Source organism: Pseudogymnoascus verrucosus (assembly GCF_001662655.1).
Source record: "Pseudogymnoascus verrucosus strain UAMH 10579 unplaced genomic scaffold scaffold_54, whole genome shotgun sequence".
NCBI classification, from domain to species: Eukaryota; Fungi; Ascomycota; class Leotiomycetes; order Thelebolales; family Thelebolaceae; genus Pseudogymnoascus; species Pseudogymnoascus verrucosus.
The window spans coordinates 77,511-92,250 of record NW_017263705.1 but is presented as its reverse complement, the minus strand read 5'-3'; the positions used below and the strand labels follow the sequence as shown (position 1 = coordinate 92,250).

The following is a 14,740-nucleotide window of genomic DNA, read 5'->3' as shown; positions in this document are numbered from 1 at the left end:
AAGATCACGTTTAGTCTTCATGTACGATATACGATATACGATCGATATAAAACGTGACTGATACCTACCCCTGTGGCCAAGCAAATTCTCCCACAGCTTGGCACCGAATCTGGAAGCCCGGCTGATTACTAATTATCTTCAGCAATGGATTGGGTTCCCGCTGGTTTGCCATCAACTGTAGTTCTTCGTTTCTCCGGCTCTGTTGTGTGTCGCAAAGCTACGCTGCGAGAATCCTTTCGATCTGTGCAACCAACGCCTCTTTGCATGGTTCTTTGCCTGCACTAATCAAGATGACGTCCACAAAGAGCAGTGTAAAGCAGAGGGTGGCTATAGTTGGCTCGGGTATGGCTGGTCTGGTCACAGCGCATCTTCTTCACAATGATAAACATCAGCGGTACTCTGTGACTGTCTTTGAAAGCGTGCGTATGTTATGTCTCAAATTCTTCTGTTCGCTGGTCTGACAAGTTTATCATAGGGTGAATCCTTCTCACTCGATTCTGCGTCCGTATCTATAGAAGATGAATCTCAAAAACTTGTCGATCGCATTGACGTCCCTATGCGGGCCTTCGCAGAAGGCTATTACAAAAACCTGATCAGCATGTACAAATACCTAGGGGTACGATACCATTCACAACTATTCGTTTATAGCTTCAAGAAAAACGCTGTCAGTGAGACTTGGAACAAGAGGAGCAAGGAAGGTTACTTTGTCTATTCTTCGAACAACCACGGGTTTCCGCCAATCTGGCCCGAGGGTATTAATCTGTTCTCATGGCTCATAGAAATCGTGTACGTGGCAGGCTGCTACCTTTGGTGGTCGCTTTGCTGTTTCTGGATCCCACCGACGCTCGCAACAAACTCTCGTCTCTGCGAATCTTTAGAAGAATACATGCGGCGCATTATGCTTCCGCGCCACTTCGTGAACTTTTACCTACTCCCTCTCCTCTCGAGTGTTGCGACTTGTACGCACGAAGCTCTTCTTCAGTTTCCTGCCAGGGATTTGACCGAATATAAAAGACAATCAGCAGGCGGGCACCATTACACGGTTTCTAGTGTGCACGAAGTGCAAAAATCGCTAGGATCTGGACTGCAAACCAAATTTTCTACGCTGGTCACCAAGGTTGAGGTGCTCCAGGACGGAAGACTTGAGGTCGTGTGGAATACATCGGATAATGCAACTCATAAGGATATATTCGACCAGGTAGTTTTAGGGGTGGCCCCTGATATTGCGGGAAGGATCTTCCAGCCGCTGGGAAAATCCATGGCACAGATCCCAACAACAATGGTCCACAGCATTGTACAAGGTAATGGTATGAAGGTGGCCTTGAATGACCCGAAGGCAAGTGAGTTCGTACCGAAGGGTACAAAATCTGCGCAAACGATACATCTCCGCACGTCAGCTAGTCTGGCGCAAACAGAGTCCATACACGTCCATGGATCTGGAGCCATGGTGACGACGTGTCCATTCAGCGATGTTTCATCAGCATCAAATGTGCTGAGATCCGTAAAGTTTCTTCGGGCCCTCCGGACTCCACGCAGCAGGCATGTGGTTAACAACATATTCGGCGAGAACACTGCTGGTCCGCTCGTTGACGAGAAACAATCCTCCTGGAGGAGTGGCGATGACAAAATCTATCTGGTCGGAGGCTGGTGTTGGGATGGCATGGTACTTCTGGAAGGCTGTGTGATCTCTGCTATGAGGGTGGCCTCGGCGCTTGATGTAGATATACCATGGAACGGATTATAGTATTGAGTTAATGACATAATATCCATTGAAGCGTGAGGCTTACAATGCACTAGAATTGTAGAATCTTCAGCAATCGATCTAACGGCAATAGATAGTAGCCTACTCGTATTTTGATGAACCTACTGCTGAGATCAAGAAACTTGGTGCCATAATGGACACATTTCACTTGCCGACTTCAAAGTCAATCACTACCTTTCCTCTCGCGTGGCCTCCATCCAGCCTGGCAAAAGCTTCCTCGAACTTTTCAAGAGGCCACACGCTGTCGACCACTGGTTTACAAACGCCAGCTTCGACCAGCTCAGTGATATTTTTAAGCTGCGAGCCGTTTGCCTCCACAATGAAGAAGAGGTTCTTGACGCCTTCAACTTCCAAATCTTTTGGCTTCTTCTCCTCAGGCGGTTCATGGATACTGACGAGAGTGCCTCCACTCTTTACAGTCCACCAAGCCTCCTCCAACGTCTTCCTACCGACACAATCCACAACAAGATCAAATTTCCTCCCCGCCACATCGCTCACCCAATCTTTCAGCGACACCTGGCGATAATTGATCGCAACATTCACTCCAAGCGACTCGACAAACGCCACATTATCTGGCCCGCACGTTCCAACCACCTCCGCCCCAGCCCACCTTGCCAACTGCACGATCCAAGACCCCGCACCCCCAGACGCCGCCGTCACCAAGACTCTCTTCCCCTTTGCCGCCCCCTTTTCTGCCTTCAAGCCACCTTGCACAAACAGCGCCTGCCATGCTGTCAATGCACTCAGTGCCACCGCCGCGCTTTCCGCCCACCCCAAATTCCTCGGTCGTAGCCCCAGCTCCGCGGTCGTAATAATCGTGTACTCCCGTGCCATACCCGTGCGGGCGAACTCTGTGCGTGCATACACCTCCGCGCCAGGTTGGAATGGTGAGTTTGCTGGAGCGGTAACTACGGTGCCGGCGACATCATAGCAGGGTATCGGCTCCTTGCGTTTGGTGTCCGGGTTCTCGGCGTTTTCGGGCCAGAGCATTTCCCCAGCGCATGGGGCGACAGCGTGCACCCGGATAAGGTGCTCGTTAGCGGAGTGGTCGGGGACTGGGAGGGGGCAGGCTTCTAAGGTTAGGTGTTGAGTGTTTGGGTCGAGTTGGAAGAGAGCACGCATTGAAGCTGGGAGGGGTGAGGTTGCCATTGTTGCCAGTGATCCGTGTGTGGTTTTTGAGATAGAACGTGGCGTTGCCGCGAGAGATTGAGTTGGCTTGTGAGGCAGTTGCTTGTGTGGCAGTTGCTTGTGTGAAGTTAGTTAATCGGCTTGCTGGTGAGATGCACCTCGCTGTCATGATGGACGCTGATGGAAGGTGCTACAGAATCACGTGGTGGGCTACATAGAGACAACTCATATAATACATCATACTTTCCACGATGACCTTGTTACCTAATAATGGGAAAGAATTTGGAATTTCTGTTCGTAACGATTGAAGCCTGGTGTCCCCATTTTATGCCTCACCAGGAAGGCTTTAGGTTTCTACAGCAAATAACCTTTGACGGGCAAGGTTTCATAAGATAACATGATTATGTGAGAAGAGTTAATATTAAAAGCGACAGTTTCACTCGTCCAAATCAACTTCACGGCTAATCCAATCCGGTCACAAGAATATAAATGTCTCTCCTCTACGAGGTAGCTTGCCTTGAATCCTTTCAGAGATTGAGGCCGTTGTTGGTTTCGACAGTATCCACGTGGACAACATTGGCGTTCGCATCGACCTCCAGCTTCTTCTTCTGGAGTGAGGCCTTGACTGGGTTCTTTGCGTTGAAAATCTCGTCCAGTTCCTCGAGCTAAGTGAAACTGTAAGTAATGGTGGCTTAGGTGCGGGGTCTGTAGGGCTGAACTTACTGTGCGGTTCTTGGTCTCTGGAACGATGAAATAGAGAATGACAGACTGAACAGCGCACCAAATGGCGAAAACAGTGTAGGTGTTCCACGTGATGACGTCCAGCGCGACTGAAATACCAAACTGGTTGGCAAGAAGACCAACACTGGTGAACAAACTGGAGAACGCCATGCCCTTGGCTCGCATCTCGAAGGATAGAACCTCAACAGGATACAAAGCCTGCATCGGTGTCCATCCGACGGAGTAGCAAATCTGGAAAATGTAGACCCATGCGAGACACGCCTTGCTGACTGAGCCTGGGACGGTGGCGAGGTATTCATCAGTGCTGTCTGCGTGGACATCCGCAATGGATGACGAAACGGTGATGGCAATCCAGCACAAGCAGCAAACGATGTTGACGACAATAAGCATGGGTCGGCGACCAAATCTATCGACTTGGGAGGCACCTAGCGCAGCGAAGGCGATTTGAATGGAGTTCATGCCGACTGCGAGGTTGGTCTGGAGAGTTTCACCTTTGATATTGGCAGTCTCGAGGAACTTGCTCAAGAAGTAGGACACGCAGCCATTGCCAGCCCACTGTCCGAAGAGAGATACTACACAGTTGACCATCAGACGGTTACGGGATGCTCTGTCTCTGAACAGAGCACGGTAATCCCACCAATGCTTATCAGAGCCGTCCAGTTCCAAATGCTCCTCGTACTCCATCATCTGGAGCTTGACCCACTCGCTGTCAGGGTTACCCTGACCGTGGTACCTTGTCAGAACTGCCCGTGCCTCCTCCACTCTGCCATGGACGTAGAGCCATCTAGGCGATTCTGGGAGGAGCCAGACAAAAACAAAGATAATGGTCGGGAAAAACATCTGAAGCCAGAGTGGGATCATCCACGAGGTGTTAGTTCCGGCGTAGGTAAGGCCTCCACGAGCGGCACAACTAGCAACAAGGGCACCAAAGGGCCAGAACACATTGTACAGGCCAGTGGTAACACCACGATGTGCTGGATGGGACATTTCGACGACGTAGGTAGGACCAGCAGCTCCAATTATACCAACACCGAAACCAAGCAGGAATCGGCCGCCCATGAATTGACCAATGCTTTCGGTCTTGATGCAGGTTCCTTGGATGATAACGCCGAGAATAATGATAAATGCTGACATGAACATGGCTGCGCGTCTTCCCCAGGTGTCGATGGAGGGGCCGATGAAGGGGATGACAACGACGCTGCCAATTTGGTACATAGCAGTGACAATACCTTGTGATTTGATTAGTCCGTGGTCAACACAGCATAAAAGATGATAGGCCCTTACCAGTCCATGAACCAGCATTATCCACATGGAAGAAGTTCTTGAAGGCATCGTTCGCTAGAAGCGTACTGAAAAGAGAGCCATCGTAACCATTGGTTGTGGAACAACAGAAGCCAACAACGACCACAAAATAGAGCTTTATCGAGGGGATGCTCCATGGCCGCGGTGGTTCCTTGATCATAGCCTGCTGGAAAGCTTCATCGCCGGAAACAACCTTCACTGCGACAACCTTCTGCTCCTTGTCAAACTGTAACAATCTGTTAGTTTCCCTGTAGCCAAAGGGAGGTAAAACATACTTCGTCATCTCCGATACTCTCGTGTTCCTTCTTTAGGTCCGACATGGCAGCAGGTCGAAACTGTTGCTGCTTGAGGGGATGTTTGAACGTATTCGAGATGGACTGCAACAGACCTGCGAGAGAGGTCCTTACTTATCCTATCGAAGACATTGCTCTTGAGATTAGCCACCAACAAGGCTACACAACGGAAGACTGTGAAAACAAGGGGGTTAATTTAGAAGCCCGAGTTTCCGTGTGTTTGGGAGGCAGATGTGGACAATTGGCGGAAGACGGACGTAAATCCCGGATGATTTGTGAATGCTCCATACAATATCAAGGCGAGGCATGGTCTAATTGGTCCACACAATAGAAATAGAAAGCACGACAAGATACGTAGTTGTTTGGTCGATTTGCAGATCTCTTCAGCCTTTCGTGGCATATGATACCAGATCCTCATATTTTCGTGTCCCCCCTACACACAGATATCTTTTCAGATGCCCCATAGACTAATGCATAGAAGGACACAGATAGATTGGCTGCAGGGGTCCGTCGAGGCCTTTATTCACGCGAGTATTCCGTACAGAGTGAACTATGACTCGGTGGCGCTTTCATGTTGGCCAAGACTATGGGTGAGTTAAGACGGAACACCGGATGAAGATCTTAACGGCATCTAGATATGTTGTCCGCACGGGGGAAATAATGGCAAAATATAGCTACATGCTTGAACTCGAGTCCAACATGAAGATTAATATCAATATACGAGTATATCATTCCTGTTTACTGCAATCCACACTCATCCTGTCCACCCAGTAGAAATTTCGAGGCAGAGAAGAAGGCCCGAATAATGGATCTTGTTGTCACATATGTACGCCCCAGATTCACGCAACCAATTTCAAGCGATTTTTGGACTCAAGTATTATTCTTGAATTGGCGTCCTTGACATATGTTGCGCTTACTACTTTGGTTTAACTGTGGTTCCCTCCGTCTCCCCTTTCAGCCAGCGGGACGGGCGGAGGGTTAGAAGGAGCTGCGGGGCCCCAGAGTTGTAGCGTGGGGCATACACGTATGGGCAGTATCATGAGAAAATCCCATAAGAACAATATCGACCATGAGATTTTGAGGCGGAGCCCGAATCGGAACGTCAATGTTTTCGAAGAAAAAAATGATCGACTTGTGACTGGCAGTCACATTTAGAATACAAGGCAAGATACAATATCAAATGGCGCATACCCATGCCGTTAACCCTTACCAGTGGCGTCAAAATGTGTCCCACCCGAATCTTTTGGCAATACTTCCGTACAAACAAGCACATCTCTCGGCCAATATATAATATATCTGCGCCTTGGAGAACCACCTTGCTTATAGTGCTCTGATATATGTAGATTGCCACCCTTTATTTGTGGATGCTGTTGGTGCCATATCTTGTGCGCCAAGATCATGACGCACGGGGAACGGTAGGGCTAATGGAAGATCTACCTGCACTGCTACCCCAATCCGCATTCCGCGAGATCCTTCTACCCTTCTAGCCTGAACGCCACATGCTGTGATAGGCTTTGACCACCCACACCAATCGCCTGAGCCTCAGATGGATGGCAGCAACCCTCCCATCTTCTTCCAGCCAGGACAGCCTCACGCTACGTGAGGGGAGCCAGCCGGCACTCAGACACGTGCAAAGGTAGTGATTTACCCCGGCCTCCAATCGTCACATCCATAGTTTTGGTGCGTGGGATCGAGGCAACATGCGGTCGGTGATACGACAAAAGGAAAAAGGTCAAGACTGCAGTGCTTCTGCAATTATTCTGTGCGAAGAACAATGCGGACAGTGTTCCCAATAGAAATAGATCTTATCTGTGCATCTCTCTCTGCAGCTATAAGATGGCAAAGCATTGGGGTCCCTTTTGATCCTTTTCGTGTTGGTCGCCTGTCCGGGCCGCATTCCCGATAAAAGTGGCGCCTTTGTGGCTGCGGGAGAGGGGTGGGGTGCGGTGGGTGTCTGGGGATGGTGGGGTCACTCTCAAGTGGGGTCAACAAAGTCCGACTTAGCTATTGCAAGACGATGCCGGATGTAAGACGGGAATATAATAGGTCAGTCCATGAAGGGAAGACGGAGTAGGGAGAGCTTCGAAGAGTCAAAACCGGTAATTTTAAATACGCGAGTCGCGCTCATCAGCTGGGAATCAACCCCCATGGGACCAACGCGCTGCCCCTCACAACATCACCCCAATTGGAGCGCCAATTCTTTCGGAGAGGCGGAACAATATTATAGACAACCCAAGCTCCCTTTGCATCTCATCATGTATGACAATCAATCGTAATCCTGCCTCGTCCTCGTCTTCGTGTAGAGTTTTCATATTGTTTCTGGTATAATCTCCATCTGCAAAATTTACAACGTTCAAGCAAGACTCATCCACGTATTCAGTGACAAAGTAGTCTTCTTACCAGAGCTATTGTCCTCCTGATCCAACTCTGGCCCTTTTCGCCGCTTATTGCTGTAGCGGAAATATCGGCAGAGATAATATGTTCTTCGACACTCAAGGCCGTCGTAAGTTCTCTTCCCCACCCATCGATAAACTGTTCGACAAAATTTCTCTCATAGAACGCCTCATTGTAACTAACCGACAGATTCAGCTGGCCGTCCCATGTCCAGAGGGTCGTCCCAAGCACGCGATTGATAATTTCGACACTCAACCACCAATCCTCGATCTCGACCATTGCCGCCTTCCCATCGCGCTTGCTTTGCAAGTAATTGTTAACTACGCCCAAAGAGCTCAACGTTTGGTACGCAGGCGCCTTTAACGGGTCTTCTGGTGCAGCGCTCAGGGTGCCTAGTGCTTTTCTAACATAGCTGGTCAGAAACTCAATCGCATTATGGGACTCGTCGTTACGCAAATTCCGCGTATGTATCGCATCCATCTCTGTTGCAATGGCGTTGAAGTCCCGGTGTTCGTTCAGGTCGATGCAAAATGGCAAGCCAGTATGATAAAGGCTAACGGCTGATTGGGGACCATTCCACGGCGCGGAGAGATACTTTCGTAGGTCAAGCGCCGTGATGCCAGTGTATTTTCCCCTTCCAGTGCCTCGGCTGCTTGGGTCAGAATTGTGTTGTGTGTACGGCTGCATCGCAAGAATGAGGGCCGAGTGGGCAGCTGTTGTGACCGTAATTCCTCGCGCCTTGCAGGACGCGATAATGCGCTCAGTCACATCAGCCGAAAATGTCGTTCGGTAGCGTTGGGGGCTGGTGGGCAATATATTCGGCAGGGTCGCAATTGGAATTGACGGCGGACCAGCCTCGAAGACGTCAAGTTCAGCATCAGAAGCTTTGCTTATTTGTGGTGTAGGTTCCCGAGGAACAAAGGCAGCTTCGTTGAGGGAAGGTGCTAACCGTACGACCTCTGAGCCGTCAAATACGATGTTGGACGGACCGTCAGCGAGAATCTGGAGAAAGGCATTTTGCAGAATTCGGAGGCCTGTGCCATCTATACGCCAGTGTGGCGTGCGAAAAAGAAGTTCTCGAGATAGGGGCAAGAAGTATATTTGGAAGAGTGCCGTAGGCTTGATAGACGTGTATAGGTTACTGGCCGAGTTGCATTCTGCATCGACAATGAAAGTTTCTTGCATCCAGGTCTCGATAGACTCTAGAGATGGAACCGTGTAGGTGAGTTTGAAGCCACTTTCGTCCGTTTCGGCAGCAATTTGCGGATGTAGAAATCGAAGTGCCTTCCAGGCTTTCTGTAGCTCCGCCACTGAAGGCGACTCTCTGAGCCTGATAGAACACGAAATGAGGAATTGTTGCTTTTGTATAACAGCACCAGCAGCCGCTATCTGACGATAAAATTGCTCAATGGAGCCAAATTCTCGCTCATAGCGACCTGGGACAGTTTCTTGCCACGGCATTATGGCTGGACATAAAGACTGGCTGCCAATTGCTGCGGTGGTTTAAAAATCGCGGTGAGCATCTGGTAGCCTCCAACGTAGAATCACAGGACACAGTTATGAAATGCGGATCGACAACACCGTTTTTTAAAAATAATACCTATGGTTTGCGACACGTCTTTATACTAGGGCTAGATATGAGATCTTCAGACTGACGAGTCAGTCACTATGTTTAAGTCTAATGTTTCAATATCAAACACATCCTCACTCTTAGCCTAAGTGATAGGTTCTGGGCCGCCAATAGTGCTGTCATTGAGTCAAGTCACTGAGACATAGCCTATAGAATTGTTGCACCATGCCACATTGATAGGTGCATCAGCGATCATGTTGGAGGTGACGACGGCGCTGAGACACGGCCTGGACCTTCCCGTCAGCGAATGCGCTAGGGATCAGACAGCACAGACGGTGTTGCAAGTTCAGTTATACAGCTTGTAAAAACTCAGTGGGCTCAATCGCGAATCAGAAATTGGAGTATGAACTGCGTGGAGTCTGCTGCCATTTTTTATATGATATATTGAGGCAGGCTCTATAGGCTTATGCGCGGCCCGTGCCTTCCATGCCAACGCCAAGGACCTTCAACATCCACAATAAAGCTTGACTCCACAGTGAGACACATATCAGTGTTTGGCAGCAACCAGATCTTGGATGGTCTTCTCCACGATATCCATTGCAACGTAACACTTGGACTCCTCTTCCAACTCGAGGCTCCTAGCCTTATACTTGCCGTTGTCGAAGATCTCCCCGACAGCCAACTGTACCTGTTCAGCGGTAGGGCGCCCAGTACGGAGGTTGATTGCCACACCAGCCCACTCTGCCCGAGCCGCTACTTCGGGCTTGTCTTCGGTGGCTCCTGCAATTATCATCGGTATGCCTGTACTGATGCCGTGTTGGACGGCTCCGTAGCCACCATTTGTAATGAACGCCGTGCAGTACGGCAACAAGTCGTCGAAGGGGATGAAGTCAACGACTCGGGCGTTCTCCGGCACAACAGTTCCTTCTGGCAGAGTTGCCCCCCTTCTCCCCAAGGCCACAACAACAATAACATCGCTGCGATCCTTGAGACCATGCATAGTCGGAATGATCAGCTCGGCGTAATTCAGATTCAAAGTCCCCTGCGAGACGGCGACAATCCGCTTGGTTGTGTCGTGGGTGATGTCTGACCACCAGCTTGGAAATGCCGCGAGTGGGTCACGGTGGCCCTTTGGCAGCCCGCCTGCAAAATGGATGGTGGGGGGTGCATCGCTGCGCGAGTATTCCATTGACGGGGTACACATCTGTAGGAAACAGTCGCCGGTTAGATATGGAGAGTCCATAAAGAAAGGCGCGCTGTCTTTAATGCCGAGTTCTCCAAGAACCTCTTTGAAACGCTGGTCGGGCTTGGCTAGTATTTTATCCTCCATGGCCTTGTTCATGATCTTGTTCCTGGCACGACCTTTGAGACTGGTGTCAGGGAGCACACCTGGACCGAAGCTTGCTGTGTCGATGCTACGTAGTGCGATGGGGAATATACCGATGGCGATGCTGGCCGTTGGTTTAATTCCTGGAGCACCCAAGAGGCATGGGATGCTACCCATACAGCCTGACTCGTTGAGCATGATGATTGGTCGTCCAGGATGCTTTTCACCGAGGATCTTAAGTGCCTTCTGCTGAGCAAAATGCTGGGCGGGGATGGCGTTCACGAAATAATTCTCTAAATCGAAGGCGAATCGGGCTGGCCCTGCAGGGGTAGCTTCTCTCTCATCTTTGAGTGTATTTTCGGTGACGTCGGCGATGCCTTCAAGGGGTATCAGCTTGGCGCCGATGGACTCTATTCTCTTCTTGTAAACAGAGCCAGTGACAAAGGTTACATCGTAGTCGCGGGCCACGAGCTCCTTGCCGATGGCGCGGATAGGCATGACATGGCCATAAATTGAGCTGACAGAAATGAGAATGAGGGGTTTCGAGACCGTCATGGCTGCTGTTGAGGATTTGGGTTGCGTTAACGGAATGCGTTTTTGGACAGGAAACACCACGGAATCAACCGCATTATATGTGTGGACTGATGAGAATGATCGGCCACTGGGAATTTGAAAATCAGACAAGTCACACGGACTACCGCTACTTCACGTATGGCACTGAGACACACAACATTTACTCTAAGACCAATTTCAGAGGCTGGATTCACGTCTATATAGAGTAACTGCTATAGAACATGCGGATCCCTATGGCCCCGTGAATTTTGTACTTCTACACTCTCATTACTTCACTGCCTGTTTATACTTTCACTACTATTTCCTCTCCCATTGCACTTGCTGCACGGCTAATCTGGCTGGCCCATTGTTATAACCACCTATTTCGACATCTGACGCGTTAAATAGTTACTTGGAATACCTAACAATCGTCCTGTTCTATTTACCATGTCTCATCATCTATTAGAGCCATTTTTGGTCCATATTCGGATCGATGGCTTCGAAGTTCCAACCGCACTTCTGGTCATACTTTTGAAAACATTCATTGTCAGTTCATGCATTCCATGATATTTATCAACGTCTAACCTGTGTGTTGTTTTAGTACAGCGCCATCTGCTCCAGCGTTGCGCTCGTGTACTTCGAGTTGATGTATTTAGCCACACGATATCTATATTTCCGAGGGTTCCTCAAACGATATGCTCCTCTTGACTCGACTCGACATATAAGCATGTAAGGGTCATGTTCGATATACTCTCTGCTTTGCTGTCTAACATATGTTATAGAGTATTCTGGAGTTTGATGTCGGCCTTCTTGCTCCCGATTTTTACGGCTGTGACATGCCAAAGCGGAATGGAACGATCATTCGCCTTCAACCCGGTGTCTTGCTGCGCACACACCTTGCTCTATATGGCAATTCACGACGTTTTATTCTTCTATATGCATTTCTCCATGCACAAGTTCCAGAGCCTGCACTTGGTATACAAATATGTTCATGCGATGCATCACGATGCTGTGCATCTTATGAATGGTATATCATAATTCCAAACGCGTTCTCAGCACGTAGCTGATATTTTACAGCATATGCGATTGGCTACGCAGATTTTGGGGATGACCTCCTTACAATTGGAGTTCCCTGGGCCATCTGGACACTGATCGCTGGCTCGAATTGGTGGAACTGGATGTTACCTTTCAGCTTCATGCTCAGCGCTACATACATCGGCCACAGCGGCTACCGGTCCGCGTCGCCATGGTTCACGCTGTTCAATCCCCTATTTCTGCCCATCATGCTCATAGTTGGCAAGCAAGCGTTGTCGCCTGCTGACCACCAGGTCCACCACACTTACAGGAGATACAATTTTGGGTTGTTTTTAAGGCTATTGGACAAATGGCACAAAACCTACAAAAAATCGGACAAGATAGCATATGACGTGCACTACTGGAAGAAGTGGGTGCGAGTCAAGGAGAACAGAGAGAGTCTTGCAAATAATAAGTGGGAGGGGGGTATCAAGTTCGAGGAGCTCGCGATATGATTTTAATTTCAACTGTAATAACTAGCAAGCGGGATCTTTTAGTACTATAGTCAAGGAGTTTAGTTGGTAGCATTTTATATTTGGAATTGGGAATCATGGAGTATAGTTTTGTTTTTGATAATTTTCTTCAAGACCATGTAAATACAAGTGCACGAATTTTAGTACTTTATATTTACAAATACTTATGTCGTTGTCATTGATGTAACCATACCATATTTGCTACATTAATAGAATTGGTAATTAACTATGGTCTGGCGAAATATAGGGTGCTAATATCAGCTATTATTATATAGGGAAAATGCTGGAAAATATTCACGCTACACAACAGTGAAATAAATTTGACATTGACGTTCCATTGAATACGTTCGATTAGGCTATTCATTAGTCGATTAGCTAAAGGTTAGTCTCGAGGAATCTGTAACACGATGAGGTGCCAGGGGCGTTGCATGGCCACCATGAGCATGTTCGCATGCTGCACTTGAAGCACCGGGCACTGTTGTGCTACTACTACAACAGTGCCTATCTGTATTTTTATTACAAGGTACAGTACATATGCCATGACGGTATTACTCCGTATGTAAATGCCAAAAACCCGAATCTGTTAATTGGCATACATACGACGCGTTGAAGGAACGTGTGCATATAGTGAAGTGATGCATAAGAAATATGCAGGGTCTGGCGTCACATGTCTTGGCGATGAGGAAGTTGGACAACCTGTGGATTTGAAGGAGATTCGTACTCTACGGCAACGGTGAGCATCATTGGGAGGTGTTGTGAAGCTGCTGGTTAGTATGTATGCACATCACGACTTTGAATAATACGTGTAGTGTGCGCCTAAACATGAGAGAAGTGCGCCGTGTCGTCGGCAAGAGCGATCTTTCCCAAGTATCCTTGGAGTATAGGCAATCTTTGCCATAGCCTGTTTTCCCCGTGCCCTCTTCAACACCATCTCCAACTCTCGGCGAATTCCATAATGGCTGAGACCTATTCGTCATCGGAGTGAGATTATCGTGACCGATAGGCTGGGCAGTAATTTGCTGTCAGACAGGATAATCTTATCGCTCAGACACCAATATTGTTTCCTAGTAAAGGTTCCCTGTTACTGTACCAGATATGACCTGTCGATCACCCGTGTCCGGCGCGGATCAGCCCGCACTGTTGTATGAGTGGTCCAGGGACATAAGCCCCTGGCCACAGCGACATCAACCCCCAGTGCCCAGAACCACGACAACTGACATCAGGCCAAAAATGTCTCGCCCGCAGTGGCACTCAATATTTGTCTTCAGTTAAGACCTAGTAATTTTCTACGGACACGTCAGGGGTTCCCCTTGAAGACGGTGATGTCGGGTTCAAAGGGACCATGCCGCGAATCATGTTTCAGCGAAAGCCCAACCAGGCGGAACAGCAAACCGGCTGAGCATCCTGTTTGGTATCTCTGGCCATCCTGGATAAGTTTAAGCGCATCGAATTTTGAACTGGGCTTTTTTGAGGTTGGGGAACCGTTGTTGGCGTAGTTAATTCTATTTACCAACAGGAAAAATGGAAATACAAATAACAAGGCTCTCGGCGACTGCTTTCAATAAATCATTCCACTTGACAATTCCATCTAACTGTTGATGATATCATCAAGTCACTCAGCACCCAGTTGAGCGCGAGGCAGGTGCAAGATCTCACTCAAATTGCGGATGGTCTCACCTCTGGTCTAGGCCTCGGAAATGTCGATGAACTGCTCAGTGGTTTGACTGGAAAACGTGCACTATCGGCTCGGAAGACTCTGGTTGATGATATCAACAATTCCATCGGGCACCCAGTTGAACGCGAGGCAGGTGCAAGATATCGCCCTACTTATAGTAGTTGATATCGTGTCTATGCTCGGCCCCGAGGAGAATGGCAATGGCGGACCAGCGGCTAGCGTGCCTAGTAAACCTAGTCTGTCGCCAACTGAAATTATGGCCAATGCCCGAAAGGCATTGAGTGCCGCGGAGAGCGCCTACATGAAACACCCGAATGAAATCACCCAAGCTGCCTATCATAAGGCGATTGAAACCGTTCAAGCTCTTACAAAATCGGGCAACTAAGAGGGTGTGGTGACAGTGCTGCGGGTTTGCTGTTATGGTGGACGAGAGCACGGTGAGAGGGGTT

The 14,740-nt window shown here is 48.9% G+C and overlaps 7 protein-coding genes across 7 annotated transcripts; 3 read left to right on the top strand and 4 right to left on the bottom strand.

Annotated features, from left to right (window-relative positions):
- The first annotated feature begins 28 nt into the window (after positions 1-28).
- VE01_08588 (uncharacterized protein) lies at positions 29-1,751 on the top strand. The gene is made up of 2 exons (XM_018278009.2): positions 29-419; positions 476-1,751. The coding sequence occupies exons 1-2, from the start codon at positions 291-293 to the stop codon at positions 1,742-1,744; spliced, it is 1,398 nt and encodes a 465-aa protein (XP_018126706.1). The 5' UTR covers positions 29-290; the 3' UTR covers positions 1,745-1,751.
- VE01_08587 (uncharacterized protein) lies at positions 1,667-3,096 on the bottom strand. Its single transcript, XM_018278008.2, has one exon. It carries the CDS (start codon positions 2,909-2,911, stop codon positions 1,907-1,909), a length of 1,005 nt encoding a protein of 334 aa, XP_018126715.1. The 5' UTR covers positions 2,912-3,096; the 3' UTR covers positions 1,667-1,906.
- Positions 3,097-3,146: 50 nt separating this feature from the next.
- On the bottom strand, positions 3,147-5,797 carry VE01_08586 (uncharacterized protein). Its single transcript, XM_018278007.2, has 4 exons — positions 5,209-5,797; positions 4,916-5,159; positions 3,614-4,860; positions 3,147-3,555 (listed from the first exon to the last, which is right to left on the bottom strand). The coding sequence occupies exons 1-4, from the start codon at positions 5,251-5,253 to the stop codon at positions 3,418-3,420; spliced, it is 1,674 nt and encodes a 557-aa protein (XP_018126714.1). The 5' UTR covers positions 5,254-5,797; the 3' UTR covers positions 3,147-3,417.
- A 116-nt stretch (positions 5,798-5,913) lies between these two features.
- Positions 5,914-9,194, bottom strand: VE01_08585 (uncharacterized protein). The gene has a single exon (XM_018278006.2). It carries the CDS (start codon positions 9,079-9,081, stop codon positions 7,603-7,605), a length of 1,479 nt encoding a protein of 492 aa, XP_018126713.1. The 5' UTR covers positions 9,082-9,194; the 3' UTR covers positions 5,914-7,602.
- A 543-nt stretch (positions 9,195-9,737) lies between these two features.
- VE01_08584 (uncharacterized protein) lies at positions 9,738-11,072 on the bottom strand (the record flags this gene model as incomplete). The annotated part of the gene is made up of 1 exon (XM_018278005.1): positions 9,738-11,072. One exon carries the CDS (start codon positions 11,070-11,072, stop codon positions 9,738-9,740), a length of 1,335 nt encoding a protein of 444 aa, XP_018126712.1.
- Positions 11,073-11,398: 326 nt separating this feature from the next.
- Positions 11,399-12,598, top strand: VE01_08583 (uncharacterized protein; the record flags this gene model as incomplete). The annotated part of the gene is made up of 4 exons (XM_018278004.2): positions 11,399-11,615; positions 11,671-11,798; positions 11,852-12,096; positions 12,147-12,598. The coding sequence occupies exons 1-4, from the start codon at positions 11,517-11,519 to the stop codon at positions 12,596-12,598; spliced, it is 924 nt and encodes a 307-aa protein (XP_018126711.1). The 5' UTR covers positions 11,399-11,516.
- Positions 12,599-14,313: 1,715 nt separating this feature from the next.
- VE01_08582 (uncharacterized protein) lies at positions 14,314-14,676 on the top strand (the record flags this gene model as incomplete). Its single annotated transcript, XM_018278003.1, has 2 exons — positions 14,314-14,334; positions 14,410-14,676. 2 exons carry the CDS (start codon positions 14,314-14,316, stop codon positions 14,674-14,676), a joined length of 288 nt encoding a protein of 95 aa, XP_018126710.1.
- Positions 14,677-14,740: the final 64 nt, after the last annotated feature.

Coding starts and splice junctions, on each gene's coding strand:
- VE01_08588 (XM_018278009.2), top strand. CDS start 291: ATGACGTCCACAAAGAGCAGTGTAAAGCAGAGGGTGGCTATAGTTGGC. Junction 420..475: donor CTGTGACTGTCTTTGAAAGC/GTGCGTATGTTA, acceptor AGTTTATCATAG/GGTGAATCCTTCTCACTCGA.
- VE01_08587 (XM_018278008.2), bottom strand. CDS start 2,911: ATGGCAACCTCACCCCTCCCAGCTTCAATGCGTGCTCTCTTCCAACTC.
- VE01_08586 (XM_018278007.2), bottom strand. CDS start 5,253: ATGTCGGACCTAAAGAAGGAACACGAGAGTATCGGAGATGACGAA. Junction 5,160..5,208: donor AGAGTATCGGAGATGACGAA/GTATGTTTTACC, acceptor AGATTGTTACAG/TTTGACAAGGAGCAGAAGGT. Junction 4,861..4,915: donor TAATGCTGGTTCATGGACTG/GTAAGGGCCTAT, acceptor TCAAATCACAAG/GTATTGTCACTGCTATGTAC.
- VE01_08585 (XM_018278006.2), bottom strand. CDS start 9,081: ATGCCGTGGCAAGAAACTGTCCCAGGTCGCTATGAGCGAGAATTTGGC.